This window comes from Nuphar pumila, chromosome 8, assembly GCF_984573655.1.
Source record: "Nuphar pumila chromosome 8, dmNupPumi1.hap1.1, whole genome shotgun sequence".
NCBI classification, from domain to species: domain Eukaryota; kingdom Viridiplantae; phylum Streptophyta; class Magnoliopsida; order Nymphaeales; family Nymphaeaceae; genus Nuphar; species Nuphar pumila.
Window position 1 is genome coordinate 12,582,071 of NC_143256.1, and position 13,713 is coordinate 12,595,783.

At 39.2% G+C, this 13,713-nt stretch overlaps 1 protein-coding gene across 1 annotated transcript; it reads right to left on the minus strand.

The window, feature by feature from the left end:
* Positions 1-10,565: 10,565 nt before the first annotated feature.
* On the minus strand, positions 10,566-13,040 carry LOC149829628 (chalcone isomerase-like protein 1). The gene is made up of 4 exons (XM_090015602.1): positions 12,811-13,040; positions 11,866-12,106; positions 11,674-11,765; positions 10,566-11,190 (listed from the first exon to the last, which is right to left on the minus strand). Exons 1-4 carry the CDS (start codon positions 13,013-13,015, stop codon positions 11,045-11,047), a joined length of 684 nt encoding a protein of 227 aa, XP_089871728.1. The 5' UTR covers positions 13,016-13,040; the 3' UTR covers positions 10,566-11,044.
* Between the last annotated feature and the right edge of the window lie 673 nt (positions 13,041-13,713).

Sequence of the window (13,713 nt, forward strand, 5' to 3'; positions counted from 1 at the left end):
CGACGGATTACATTTCGTCGCATAACTAAATTCGTGCATATTTGGCTACGGATTAGTGATGGATATGATCCATCACAAATTAGCGACAGAAGTAGGGACATATCAATTATGTCGCTACTTAGCGATGCGGATTATGCAATGGACGCTATTTGTTGTTAATCCGTTGTCAATCCGTCATTGAACGAATTAGTGATGGATTTGCAATGGATTAGCAACGGATAGTGTCCATTGCTAATCTGCATTTTTCTTGTAGTGTCTTTACTACTTCACATATACAACTAAAACTCGTTTCAAATATATTTAATTTCTTAAGAATAATATTAAATTATATTTTTTTATGGATTTAAAATGATGAATTGTTAATATTATAATACAGTGCTAGTGATAAGTGGGTTTCTATCCTTAAGAAATATGTTTTGAACTTAAGAAAGCTCGATAATTAAGATAACATCAATGGAACATGAAGCAGGAGTTTTAAAGTATAAATAGCAGATTGTTTATTTTTTGAGATAAATAAGCTGGGGTTAGGGAGAACCCCTTAAAGAGAAAAAGAGTAGAGAGAGAATAAAAGTGACAAGATATACGTGGTTCGGATATGAGTATCCTACGTCCATGGTAAGAGAGAAAAAGATCTTCATTAATTTGATGGAGGAGCATACATATGCTTAAATAGAGGAGAACAAAAAAATGTCAAGGCTAAGAGGGAGTCCATGAACCGATCTTCACATGTGGTAACTGACTCCTTATTCTGAGGAATCGATTCCTCCACTTTTGTTTTAATGATGTCGATAACCATTATTTTAGGGTTTTCGATCATACATGAAATCTTTGCATGAGGCTCATCCACATCAGCAACCATTTGACGACCCCTTCACATATGGAACTAACTCCTTCATATATGCAACTGATTCCTTTATTTGTGGAACTGGTTTCTTGTACTGAGATTTATCAATTATCGATAGGCTCTCATTATCGATAATCACTTTAGATTCACTCTCATTATCGATAATCACTTCAAATTTAATCAACTTTTTGGTTAATGGAGATTTCATCGTTAACTGAGATTTTATATCCACCGAATTAGCCACGAATGTAGCTTCATCTCTTCCTCTATCCAACGTTGCGTTAGACTCATTATCGTGAATTCTTTTAGTCTCCCTCAAACTAAGCTGTCTGTATATGCCAAGTTTGCTGCTCAAATCTCCAAATGGAGATTTCCCTAATGCCTTGGTAAAAATGTCTCCAAGTTGTGTATCCGATTTCACAAACTTTGTAATGAGATTTCCATGGGCAACCATCTCCCTCACGTAGTGAAAATCGATCTGAATGTGTTTAGACCTGTTATAAAAAATAGAGTTAATAGACATATGAAGAGCACTAATGTTGTCACAATAGAGAGTGGGCGGCTTAACAATAGGAATCCCAATGTCACATAATAGGGAAAGCAACCAAGCGAGCTCAGCTATAGTAGACATCATGGCATGATACTTTGCCTTAGAGCTTGATCTAGCAATGGTGTTCTGCTTCTTTACACTCCATGAGATACAATTGCTTTCGAGAAAGGTACAAAACCCAATAATAGCCCATTTTGTGTTAGGACAACCAGCCCAATTTGCATTGCAAAAAGCATATAACTCCAGGGTATTGTGAGACAAAAATTTTATCCCGAAATTAATGGTGCCTTTAACATACCGGAGGATTCACTTCACTGCTTGAAAATGTCCAACTTTGGGGGCATGCATGAACTGACTGACATAATCAACTCCAAAGGAAAGTTCTGGTCTCATGATGGTGAGGTATTACAAGGAACCAACGATGCTTCTGTATAGAGTAGGGTCTTCAAAATCTTGATCACTTTTCATGTTCACCTGTCCCTTGGATTTCATGGGTGTGCTCATAAGCTTGCAATCAAGCATTTTTGCCCATTCCAGAATTTTTTTAGCATATTTTGTTTGACAAAGAAACATTCCATCATCAGTATAGACCAATGGAGGTTGCCAAGGTCTTTAACAAGAAATTCCTTTTGTAATTTTACCAAAAAAATCATTAAGAAGGGTATTGTTGTTGCCCATCAAAACCATATCATCGACATAAATTAACAAAATCATAATATCCTATTTGGAATGAAAAGTGAACATAGAAGGATCTGACACACAACTTAAGAAACCATAAGTAAACAGAAAGTTTCTCAATCTTTCAAACCAAGCACGAGAAGCTTGACGCACACCATATATGGCCTTCTTGAGATCACAAACATGGTTGGGATAGTTTTCATCTTAAAAACCGGATGGTTGTTTTATGTAAACAACTTCATTCAGGGCACCATGAAGGAAAGCATTTTTGACATCTAACTGTTTGATAGCTCGGTGTTTGACAATAGCTACTGTGAGAACAACTATAATACAGGCAAGACGTATAACATGTAATAACCATGATTTTCTACTATTACTTTTGTTTATAAAATAAAATAATATGAAATATGCAAAATGGGCCTAAGATCCGCATTTCGGATCCAGGACCCATAAAGGGGTATTTATATATAATTAATATCATCTATGTTTAGATGTATCAAAAATAATAATAATAATATTAATAATAAATATTTAAAATAAAAATATAAATCTAACACAAGGATCCACAGTTGGATCCAACTTGTGGATCCATATCAAATGGGTAAGATGCGGACCCAACTTGGGGTTGGTTTTCGAGTCCCGGGTCCGGACCCGGGCCGCGCTCTGTGTAAAAAAAAAACTTAAGTAAAAGGGCGGGGCTCTGCCCGATAAAAAGGAGGGAAAACTGTTGTTAGGGAGGGGTCGTGCGCAACCATCGGGGAAAGGAAGGAAATCTCCATCCTTTCTGGGAGGCCTCCCTCCTACAAAAGGAGTCCTGAACGCCCCTTTCTCCCTCTCTCATTCTTTGTCTCTACCTCCATGTTGAACCCCCCTTTGCGATGCCAGAGCAGATGAGGTCGGTGGGAGCGGCTTTCCTTTCGCTGCAGCAACCTTCCCGTCACCATCTCCCTTCCTCTCTGACATCGCTCTCAAGCAGCCACCCTCGGTTGACAACCTCGATCCCTGTCGTCGGCATCCCTGGGTCTTCTTTTCCCCAAGCGCAAGATTTCTTTTAAGGTACATGTCTTTTTCTTTTGATTCCAAGGGAGAAATCGAATGCTGGATTCAATTTCGTGCGATATTTTGGATGGAATCCAAGGGGGAAATGCTTGTAGGGCTGATTTCTAGTTGTTCTTCCATCTTTTTCATGGAAAAATTTTTGTGTTTGCTATAACAGAAATTTTTATTGAGTCAGAAATGGTTCTTTTAGAGCCCTAGTTGGTGAATATCAACTTCTATGGCTGAATTATAGCATAGACTGAGTTGTGCATGAAAATACAGGCTGAAATCGTATAGTGTGCATGTATTTTTGCATAAGCGTATGCGCAATAGGTGCCTACTGATTTCAGTGGTTATCTATATGCACCTTTGAATAAGTTTCTGAAACAAATCCTATTGCCAGTGTAGTATTTTCTGAATAGGCACAGGCTTAAATTCGTTCTGCAAATATGTGGCAATGTGGTTATGTATACGTTCACTCAGACTCATTTTTAACGTATTAAGCATGCCCGATATTCTAAATTTTTTCTTAGTGTTCTGGTAGGCATGTTGTCATAAAGGTATGTATGTATTCACCTATACAAAATATATATATATATATATATATATATATATATATATATATATATATATATATATATACATATCTTTTTCTATGTTAGGCCTCAGCCAACCACAGTCGACTGAGCCATATGCTGGCAGCCGACGGGGTCGGTTGGTCTGGGGTCTTGACTTGGTCAGTGGGGTGCTAGCCATATAAAAATTGTATATATAATAGTAAAGTTTCTTTTTGTGTTAATTTTTTTCTGTGTGGACTCGGTCAGTGGGGTGTTGGCTCTATATAGTGCATGATGTTAATTTAAATCTGAAAATTTTCATTTGGTATATATGTTAAATTCCAGATCAGGGTTATTGTACATGTGTGTTAACTCTAAGACCTGTTATGAATGAAAAGTTCCGAGTGTTGGATTTATGGGAGGTGTTGAATCAAAGTAATGCATAGTTGACCCATATACCTGTGTCAAACTGAATAAATGTGTTGGGTTAGCGTTGTTGTTCAGGTCATTGAGAAACAGTGTACTTACAGTGTGTAGTACGATGTGTGTATGTGCTTTTCAAAAGAGAGCATTGCAATTACAACCATGTACACACTTGAAGATGAATTATGCATTGATGTTTATGACAAATAGAATCAGTGCATTATAGTACATCTGCACTTGATAAAAATAAGTATGTGATGTTATTTCAATGAAAAATATGCATTGCCAAGTATGTATGCACATGGTGGAAACATGCATTGATAGGTGTATGCAGGTGTTGATATCATGCAATTTACTTGAATATGCATACTCAAGGAAAAACATGCAGTCGTTAATGAGTAAATGCATTAAATGAGAACATGCATCTGACACATTATGCATAGAGAACGAAAGTGTACCATGGGCTGAATAGGTGCATTATATGAAAGCGTGCACTTGTCACTATCACATGAATTGACTGTAAACATGCTTCTAAATATCTTTGTTTCATACACACAGTTGAAGACTGCATTTGTGAATGTGCATTTAGAAAGCATGTGACTTGTGGCATGTTGTATGGTTTTTCTTAGGGTGCATCGATGTTCATAATAAATCATTGTGGGCTTGGTCGGCTCTGAGCTGTGGTTTGCTCTTTCCTTTATCAATTTAAATGCATCACAAAAATCTTATTTACTTTTATTGCATTGTATTGCATTGTTCTATGTGTTTACACGGGCGGGAACCTCGTGATGACTCTCACAGGGGTAAATGAGAGTTTTTGCTTTTGCTTTTGCATGCTGAATTGCAAAACTTAGTAATTAACATTTTAAATAAAAGATAATAAAAAAGAAACAGTGTAATGTATAAACTGAGATCTCCCATCTAGCGAATGGGCATCTTAGAGGTTCGGTTTTGGTGGACCACGAGAATACAAAAACTTTGTGTGCTTTACTTTGAACCCTGAACCCGATATTGAGGTTCTTTTTCCTGACCACGACTTTAGGGAGAGTACCATTTTACCTAGGGGTGGTATGTTCGACACCATTGTTGTTTTGGTATACCAAGAAAGTGACACTTATAGGCGTAGAGTGTCCCTTATGTCTCCGACATTAGATGTGGATGTCTAATGTTTTGAAGGTAATTTGATCGAGGGTTAAGTGAGAACCCAATAATAAAATACAAATTGTGTATCAAGCTACCCTAGGAACCTAACTTGACCTCAGGAATTTTTACCCGTGTGGAGTATTCGCGGGCAACGGTAAGTAAAAAGAAGAACTTAAATTGTATGTATTTTATAGGGCATGCATATAAAAAAGGACAGCCTTAAGGAACGATAATGATCTGTTCATGCATTGCACATAAATCATATGCATTTCTATTATGCATTAGAACATGCATGTTTTATCTGTTCTTTTAATTGTTACATGATGGTGGATGTGTGATGTTTAATTTCTAATGCATGTTAAATATCTTGCTTACTTAAATTGAAATTCTCGTTGTTGATTGATGTTCTTTCATGTTTAATTAATATTTCATGTTGTATAAATGCTTAATTGAATTATGTATTTGTCATAATTGCATCCCTCTAAATTATTCCATAAAATCTTATTGGTGTTCTTTAGCTCTCTTGTTTCATTAAAGAGATTTGTACGTCGAATTCTTCGAATTTCTGACCCCCTCTTTCTATGGGTTTTTGCAAAAGCAAAAAATCAGTTAAGCGACTAATGTCTGGGGAAGTCACGGGTGTCATGCACTTGCTAAACAGATCACAAATGGACAGTGTGGCTCTACTTTTATTTTTTTCATTTAGTTGTTATTGCACTCTGAATAGTTCATTTATGTGATTGTCTCTAGACTTAATACTCATCATTTCAATAAAGGTTTGGTTTGGTATGAATGATAATTATAAGCTCTATTATGGTTAGTTGTTTTATCCAATTGGGAGTGGAACTATAAAGGCCCCAGGTTTCTGGAAAGGTTTTCGTAATGGTTAAAAAAAAATATGCATTTTCAAGGGGTATGAGTTGGGGTCGTTAAAGGTTTGGTATCAAAGACATCATAATATCTTATACTTTTATCATTCTGTTTGCATTAAGTTTTTAATTTTGGTAAATGAGCCATGTTCTGCAGTGTCAGCAAGTCATGCCTCATACTCTAGAGCAGTCTCCTTCACTGGTAAGGCTATTTAATACTCTTATTTAAGCATTGAATCTCTTAATGCTTGTTTGTATTCATGAGTAATTTTCTTATGGTGTGCATTAAAAATATTTAATGTAATCACATGAAATTTTTTTTGTTCAGGATCAACCCCATGGGGGTAGGATCGAAAAGGGTCTAATTTTGTGCAAAAAATATGTGTGTTGTAGATGTTGTATTCACGTAGAGGTGCTTCATCTTCTATCGGTGCTCCCGCAAACTGGCAGGAGCAGAGAGACTTTATGATGGAAGTCATTCACACCGTGATCGAGACCATAATGACTCAAGCGACACAAACAACACAGGCGGTGCAGGCGGCACAGACTGTGCAGGCGGCGCAGGCAGCAGTGCATGCAATGGCGCATGGTACTCTTGTTGAGGTCATTTCGAACGCAAGCATAGTTTCCTTCGAGAGGCAGCAAAGAGCTGGGTTAAGGAGATAGAGCGAGCGTTCGACGTCCTACCTGTCATCGAGGACAGGAAGCCACTATTTGGCATCTACCTTCTAAAGGGCGATGCCAAGAAGTGGTGGGACACCCTGCGAAGGGTGAAGTTTGTCGACTGGGATGAGATTCCCTTAGAGACATTCAGAGAGGAGTTTCTGGATGCATATTTTCTCTCTTATGCCAAGGATCAGATGCAATAGAAGTTCCTCGATTTGACTCAGGGGACCATGAGTTTGGTGGACTATACCACTAGATTTCGGAGCCTCGAGAGGTACTGCCCAAACCTCTTCAAGAATGAAAAGGTGAGGGCGACGAAGTATATGCGCGGGTTGAAGGATGATTTGCAGACTCGTGTGCTGATGAGTTGACCTACTACCCTAGCCGATGCGATCAAGTCAGCCACAGTCCTGACAGAGGACTAGAAGAGGTCCATGATCACATTTCAGAAGGGAGGTGGCAACAAAGGTGGTTCTTCGGGCAGGATGAGGAAGAACCCATCGGTAGACGGAATGATGCAAGGTGGCAATAAGCAGTGGACCAGCGATGGGTGACAGCAGGGTCGACCCCAGTAGCAGAGGTAGTAGGGAAAGGCCCCGCCAGTGTGTCGCAAGTGTGGCAAGAGCCATCAACTGGGCTTTTGCCCTATGTTCAAGGGGGTCTGTTTTCAGTGCCAACAACCAAGTCACATCTTTCTATTTTGTCCAAACAAGTCAACGGCTTAGGGAGGACAGCAGCAGTAGCCCCCCCAGCAGCAACAAGGTCAGCGCAGGACCAATGGGCGAGTCTACGCGGCTACAACAACTACTCAGGGTGATCAGACTGACCTGACCAAATGTATCTTCTTAGTCATTGATCACTTTGCACATATGATATTTGATTCAGGTGCAACCCACAGTTTTATTTCTACTTCATTTGCAAAATTGCTCAAGCCGATTCCTTATAGCCTTGAAAAGGCTCTTGATGTGATGTCACCTATGGGTGCATCCTCTTCGTGCAGAAAGTATTTTCTGGCAGTTTGCATTGTGATCGAGGGGAATAAATTGTCTACCGACTTAGTCATACTAGATATAACATTTTATGATGTCGGTCTGGGTATGGACTGATTATCTGGACATAATGCTACCCTTCAGTGTTGGGGTAAGAAGGTTATCTTGGAGCGTCCTGATTTGTCTGCATTGTCCTTCCATTCGACCGAAACGACAAGTGAGGTGAAAATTGTTTCTGCATTAAAGATCTCCAAGTACCACAAGCAGGGTTGTATGATGTTCTTGGCCAGTGTGTCCGCTCAGGACAATCAAGCAACACCCTTGGAACAACTAGACATTGTTTGTGAGTTCCCAGATGTCTTTTTTGAGGATTTATTGGGTTTGCCACCGCATTGAGAGATTGAGTTCTCGATCGAGCTAGTGCCTAGTATGACACTAGTTTCTCATACCCTGTATCGCATGGCACCTGTGGAGTTAGTAGAATTGAAGAAGCAATTGCAGGAGCTTCTTAACAAAGGTTTTATCAGACTGAGTGTGTTTCATTGGGGTGCACCGGTCCTCTTTGTCAAGAAGGACGGTTCAATGCGGCTTTGTATCAACTACCGTATGCTAAACCAAGTGACGGTGAAGAACAAGTACCCATTGCCTAGGATCAATGATTTGTTCGATCAACTGAGGAAGGCAAAGGTGTTCTAAAAAATCGACCTTCGTTCTAGGTACCATCAATTGAGAATCAAGACAGGAGATATTCCGAAGACAACATTTAGGTCCAAATATGGGCATTATGAGTTTCTGGTGATGTCCTTTGGACTCACCAATGCCCCTGCAACGTTTATGGACCTAATGAATCAGGTTTTCAGTTTATGGCTGGATTCGTTTGTCATTGTGTTTATCGATGACATTCTTATTTACTCAGAGAGTGTGGAAGAGCACCGAGAGTATCTACGGATCGTATTACAAACACTGAGAGACCTTAGCGGATCCCGATCTTGTTGGTGGCAGAGTCGTGGGTGCCCGGCCACACAATGTCCTTGGTTCCTGCCTTTGCAAGCTAAGCGACAACATCTAGGTCTTGCAGTTAGCGGATGTATGTACGGAGTTGGGGAAGGAGATGCCCCTCTGCTCTTGGAGTTGTGAGAGTTGAAGGTTCTTGCACACCCGCAACCAAGCTCTGATACCACTGTAGGTTTTAGGATCGGGGCGTGCATGAAAAATTTTAGAAAGAGGGTTGATTAATGACCTGCATCAGGGGGGATCCTTGATCCTCTTGGGATAGGAGAATTTAACCTCTCCTGGGTAGCCGTTATCCAGCCTAACTGTCCCATTGGATTCTCAAACATGCTGAAAATCCAATGTATAATGGACCCCACTATGATTCTGGTGGTGTATATCTCAATGGCCCACTAAATGGGTCATTGGATTCTATGTGAGACCCATTTAGTCACACTGGATCCATACCAAGATCCAACACTTTTGCCTTTTAACCCAATATTCCTTGCTCATAGAACAACAGCTTAACTTTGAAAATTATCCATGCAGAAAGGAAGATTATGAATTGTGCATGACATGCTTCTTTCATGTGGGAAATGTGGCCGAGTTTACAAGGATTGACCATTCTGCCCATCAGCCAACCGAGTGTTATACTGGCAAGAGATATAATATGGTCTAATTGATTTTTTGTTTTTTTTAATAGATTGAATGTTTTCTTTGTATTTTGTATGTATACTGGCAAGAGATATAATATGGTCTAATTGATTTTTTGTTTTTTTTAATAGATTGAATGTTTTCTTTGTATTTTGTATGCGATATGGCACATTTGTGTTTAATAATGTTTTTACTTGTTTGTAACCCTAGGTTCATGTTAAGCTTGTACACAAAACCAATTTTATGACCACCTTCACATATGAGGTCATCAGGAGCTAAATGGACGAGTCTCTTTAACCTTAATCAGTTCTCTTCTTCGATTCCTAAGCATTAGAGTGGTATTATAGCTAAAAGCGATTTGATTAGAGATGAACTTGTAAATCAAATGCATGATTGTTCATTATCCATTAATCTTCGGTTTTCTTGATCTTTTTTCTCTCCCTCTTCACTTTCTACATTCCTTCTTATGTCTCTTTTTTGTTCTTAATTCTTTTGCCTCTTGAATCTTTTCCTTTTGGGTTAGCTTATTATTTTTTTATCTCCACTTGATCCTGTCTTGTAATATCCATTCTCCTAAGATTTCTCTATTTATATTTCAAAAAGTGGAGAACAAAACTTCTGTCTTTGGCTGTTAATCCTGTTACTTCAGCACCAAATATGCCAGTACACACGCACATACTTGGAGAGAGAGAGAGAGAGAGAGAGAGAGAGAGAGAGAGAGAGAGAGAGAGAGAGTGAGTGAAATTACTTTTTTGCATAGTCTGAAGAGGTGTTTTATCATATTTTACACAACAGAAAGGGTGTGTTAGATTAGGTATCTTTCATGTTTAGAGGTTTTTTTGGAGTATAAAAAAACAGCGGCTTATACTGCAGTAAAACTTCTTTTTTAGGGATGACTGGAGAAAAACCGCCTCATTCACTGAGTTCATTGGCATAAAATGGCAGGTTCCTCTTGCCAACCAGAGAGTAAACCCAGCTTCGTCCATGTGGCAAAGAACAAACAGGTGTGAATTTCGAACTTGTGACATCCTCTCAACTTGCTGACATTCATGAATCACCTTTTGGATATTTTATTATCAATTTTTGGTGCATATTGCAATAAAGCTTGATGTTAACAGATTCAAGTTATTTCGTTAAATCAATTCGATGCAAAGAACGAGTAAATAAGTAATGACAAATACATTTTAGGGGTTCAAATTAAGCAAAAGCACCTAGATCTAAATTTTTTTGCAGGATTCTAATTATCGCATTCCTCTCAGAACACTAAGAATGGAAATCATAATTGCAGGACACCCTTAACACCTGAACTCTGATTGATTCCTATTTCACTTTTGCTGCCAACGATCACCAATTTTTATATCACCCATTTCTGCTCAATGGCCATGTTCATTAGAAAGCAAGTTTTATTTTAACTAACCAAGAAATATTATTGCTGTTGCTTTTTTGCACTAATATTTTTAAAACAACAAAAAAAACTGACATCAGTAATATCTCTTAGGCCTTAGGTGCAACATATTTAACTAGACTGTATCCATATTTGATGCTACGGCACACCCAAATAGTTCTTTTTGCACTGCATCAGCTACAGATACATTACTTGAGACTCACATAGAATATGACATTCTCTTAGACAACAGGGATTGCTAGGTGAGAGGAGAGAAGAGGGATACAAGAGACGCTCCAAATTTCTCCTTCGCTTCCTTATCGAAGGGTTCATCTCCGAAATACATGTCAAGGTATGCTCTGCAGAGCAGCTCGCTCTGCAACTTGCCCACTTCCTCACCCTTCACTGCGCACAGAACATTACGAGTTAATATATAGTCTGCTTCTCTTGTACTAATAAACTTCAAAAAAAATGAATTGTCTTAATTCAACTGCAAATCCTCTTACACTAGTTGCCCACAACACCTGGCTTTGTGAGTTGTCCTAAGGTGTTAAGTTAAAGGGCGTTCCCAGTATGATACTCGGAGTGTGTCCTTTGCTGCAAGGCCAAAGCCAGCAGGAAACTATCCCCAGTGGGCAAAGGAGGGCACCGAAACAAGGCCACAGTTAACATGGCACTAGGGATGCAAACAGATCGGATCCAGATCAGAAATACATAGGAAAGTCGGATCTGGATTGAATCTGAACAGCCCAAAATCACAAAACTTCCATACTGGATCCAGTCCATTTGCATCCCTGCATGGCACCCCTCAGCCAGGAATGGGATGTTCGAATCATAACGCTGGTTCTCCTCTGTTATGAAAAAAAGAGACAGAAAAAAGGGAGTTACCTTTTGTCTGCAGTGTATATCCTGGAAACCTGGTTATCTCAATTACAGAACCAACAGGTAACTTGATGCTGTCCTTGGCTCCTTCCATTACCCTTGTGCAAAAAGAAAAGAGAAAACGAAAGGGAGCAGTTAATCTCCAATAATAGATTTAAGGTCAACATGAATCCACCTGAGCAAGAAAGATTAACATACTTGCTTAGTAGTTCTTCATGCTTTTCACCGCTTAGTTTCTTGATCGATGCACCAAGGCCTTCACCAAATTGGTTGCGTACCAGGCTCATTGTCAGCCCTCTGAACACGATTACGAGCCTCACCATAATCTCGATATCGCTGTTTATGACCAAATCATACAGCTCTTGTCCTGGTTTCTCTGGTATCTTGGGGAATTTTGAATGTATTAGCTCCTTCAGTTTCACGTTATCAGCATATATTCCTGGATACACCATTTGAAGCTATGACATAATTCCAAATGGAACAAAATGTTAATCTAATGTTAGAATTGTATGAGATCCATCTTTAGCGCCTCGAATTTATCATCTCAAAATAAGTGGAATGTAGTAGCTGCTCGCACTTTTGGTTGAGTTGTGAAAGTTAGTGAAGGGAAGGGAAAGAACTCATTTTTTAAATCTAACATTCTTAAGACCAAAGTCTCGGGCAGAAAAAGAGGGAGAGCTCCTTGTTCCTGGTTCTCTTGTAGCTGAATATTTTGGAACCACAAGAATCATCAAAATGAGATTCTATCCTAGAACCTTTTGTTTTGGGAGGAGTTGCTCTTTGAAGGATACAATATGATGAACATTGTAAGCAATTGTTGTGAGCAATTGTTGAATATCATCAGCTTCTATGTTAAAGTCTGAGAGGTGGTGGTTTACCATGTGTCATGTTTCTGATCTTTTGATCATTTAAACTCCAACCAGTGTCACCAATTAGGGTTGGAAATGGGTCGAACCAAAGATGGGTTTCTGAAATTTTTGGCTATTTTGTATCCGATTCAGATCTCACTTGGTAATTCACAGCCAGTTTGCAGGGCTCTTTTCCTCCACAAAGAGAAACTTGAAGAAATAAAATGAAATAGTATCCACCAAAATGAATGGGAATGATATGTGAATAACTGGATATATGCTTATCTGCACTTACCAAATGCATAAATCTTAAAACTAAGGCCCAGCACCTTCTTCTTCCTTACACCAACAGCATCCAAGCGCTTCCCATCTTCAAGACTCAAGGGGAAGGCAACCCCTGTCTTTGGTTCAACAAGCTCTGCCTTCTTTTCCTCCTCTTCCTTGTTCAAACACTTTTCCTTCAGATCCTCCTCCTTGTGAACCTCTACAAGTGTAGCCATCTCCTTCAATGGAGAAATCAAACACAAGAATGAGCTTAGCAGGTGCAGGGGTGTCCCTCTTATAGAGGAAGAGAGAAGAAGTTGGTTGGCTGGAGAATTTAATGTGTGGCCAACTGCTACTGACCCATGTGGGTCCGGTCAATACTAACACATCTCTTCCAGTTATTTCCATCCATATTATTGACGGGAATTTATTGGCCTGTGAGAGTATTAATTGCAAGGTTGGTGCAAAATTCACATCAAAAGTGAGCTAAGACAATGAAGAAAATGACTTGCTTCTTATTCTAAGTAGAAAATGATCAGAATTGGATAGTTGGTGGCTGGGCGGTTTTCTCTTGGAAAAATATGTATGAAAGTAAGAGGTCCATTGTCTGGACCGTGTAGATTGCGTGAGCCTGTTATCTGGACACGCTGCCAGAGGAAGCAGATCAGTTCATGCTGAACATGAGCGTTTTTGCTCATGTGGACATCATGGCCGTCTGTTCGCATTTTGGATGAATGCCACCTGGTTTTTTTGTTGAGTTTTGAGCTTTTTAAAATGCAAATAGGATGGCTACGATGTCGGCACGAGAAAAAACGCTTATGTTCAGCATGACCTGATCTGCTTCCAGCATGTATCATATGCACAGTGACAAATATCGCGAGATTTATGAAAATCTCACGATAATATCGTGAGAAATTACCTGAAAGTTTAAAAT

Excerpts from the sequence above, each read along its gene's own strand:
- LOC149829628 (XM_090015602.1), bottom strand. The coding sequence starts at position 13,015 with ATGGCTACACTTGTAGAGGTTCACAAGGAGGAGGATCTGAAGGAAAAG. Across the intron at positions 12,107-12,810 it reads TTTTAAGATTTATGCATTTG|GAATATATGCTGATAACGTG; the intron begins GTAAGTGCAGAT and ends TGGTGTATCCAG. Across the intron at positions 11,766-11,865 it reads CATGAAGAACTACTAAGCAA|GGTAATGGAAGGAGCCAAGG; the intron begins GTATGTTAATCT and ends TTTTTGCACAAG.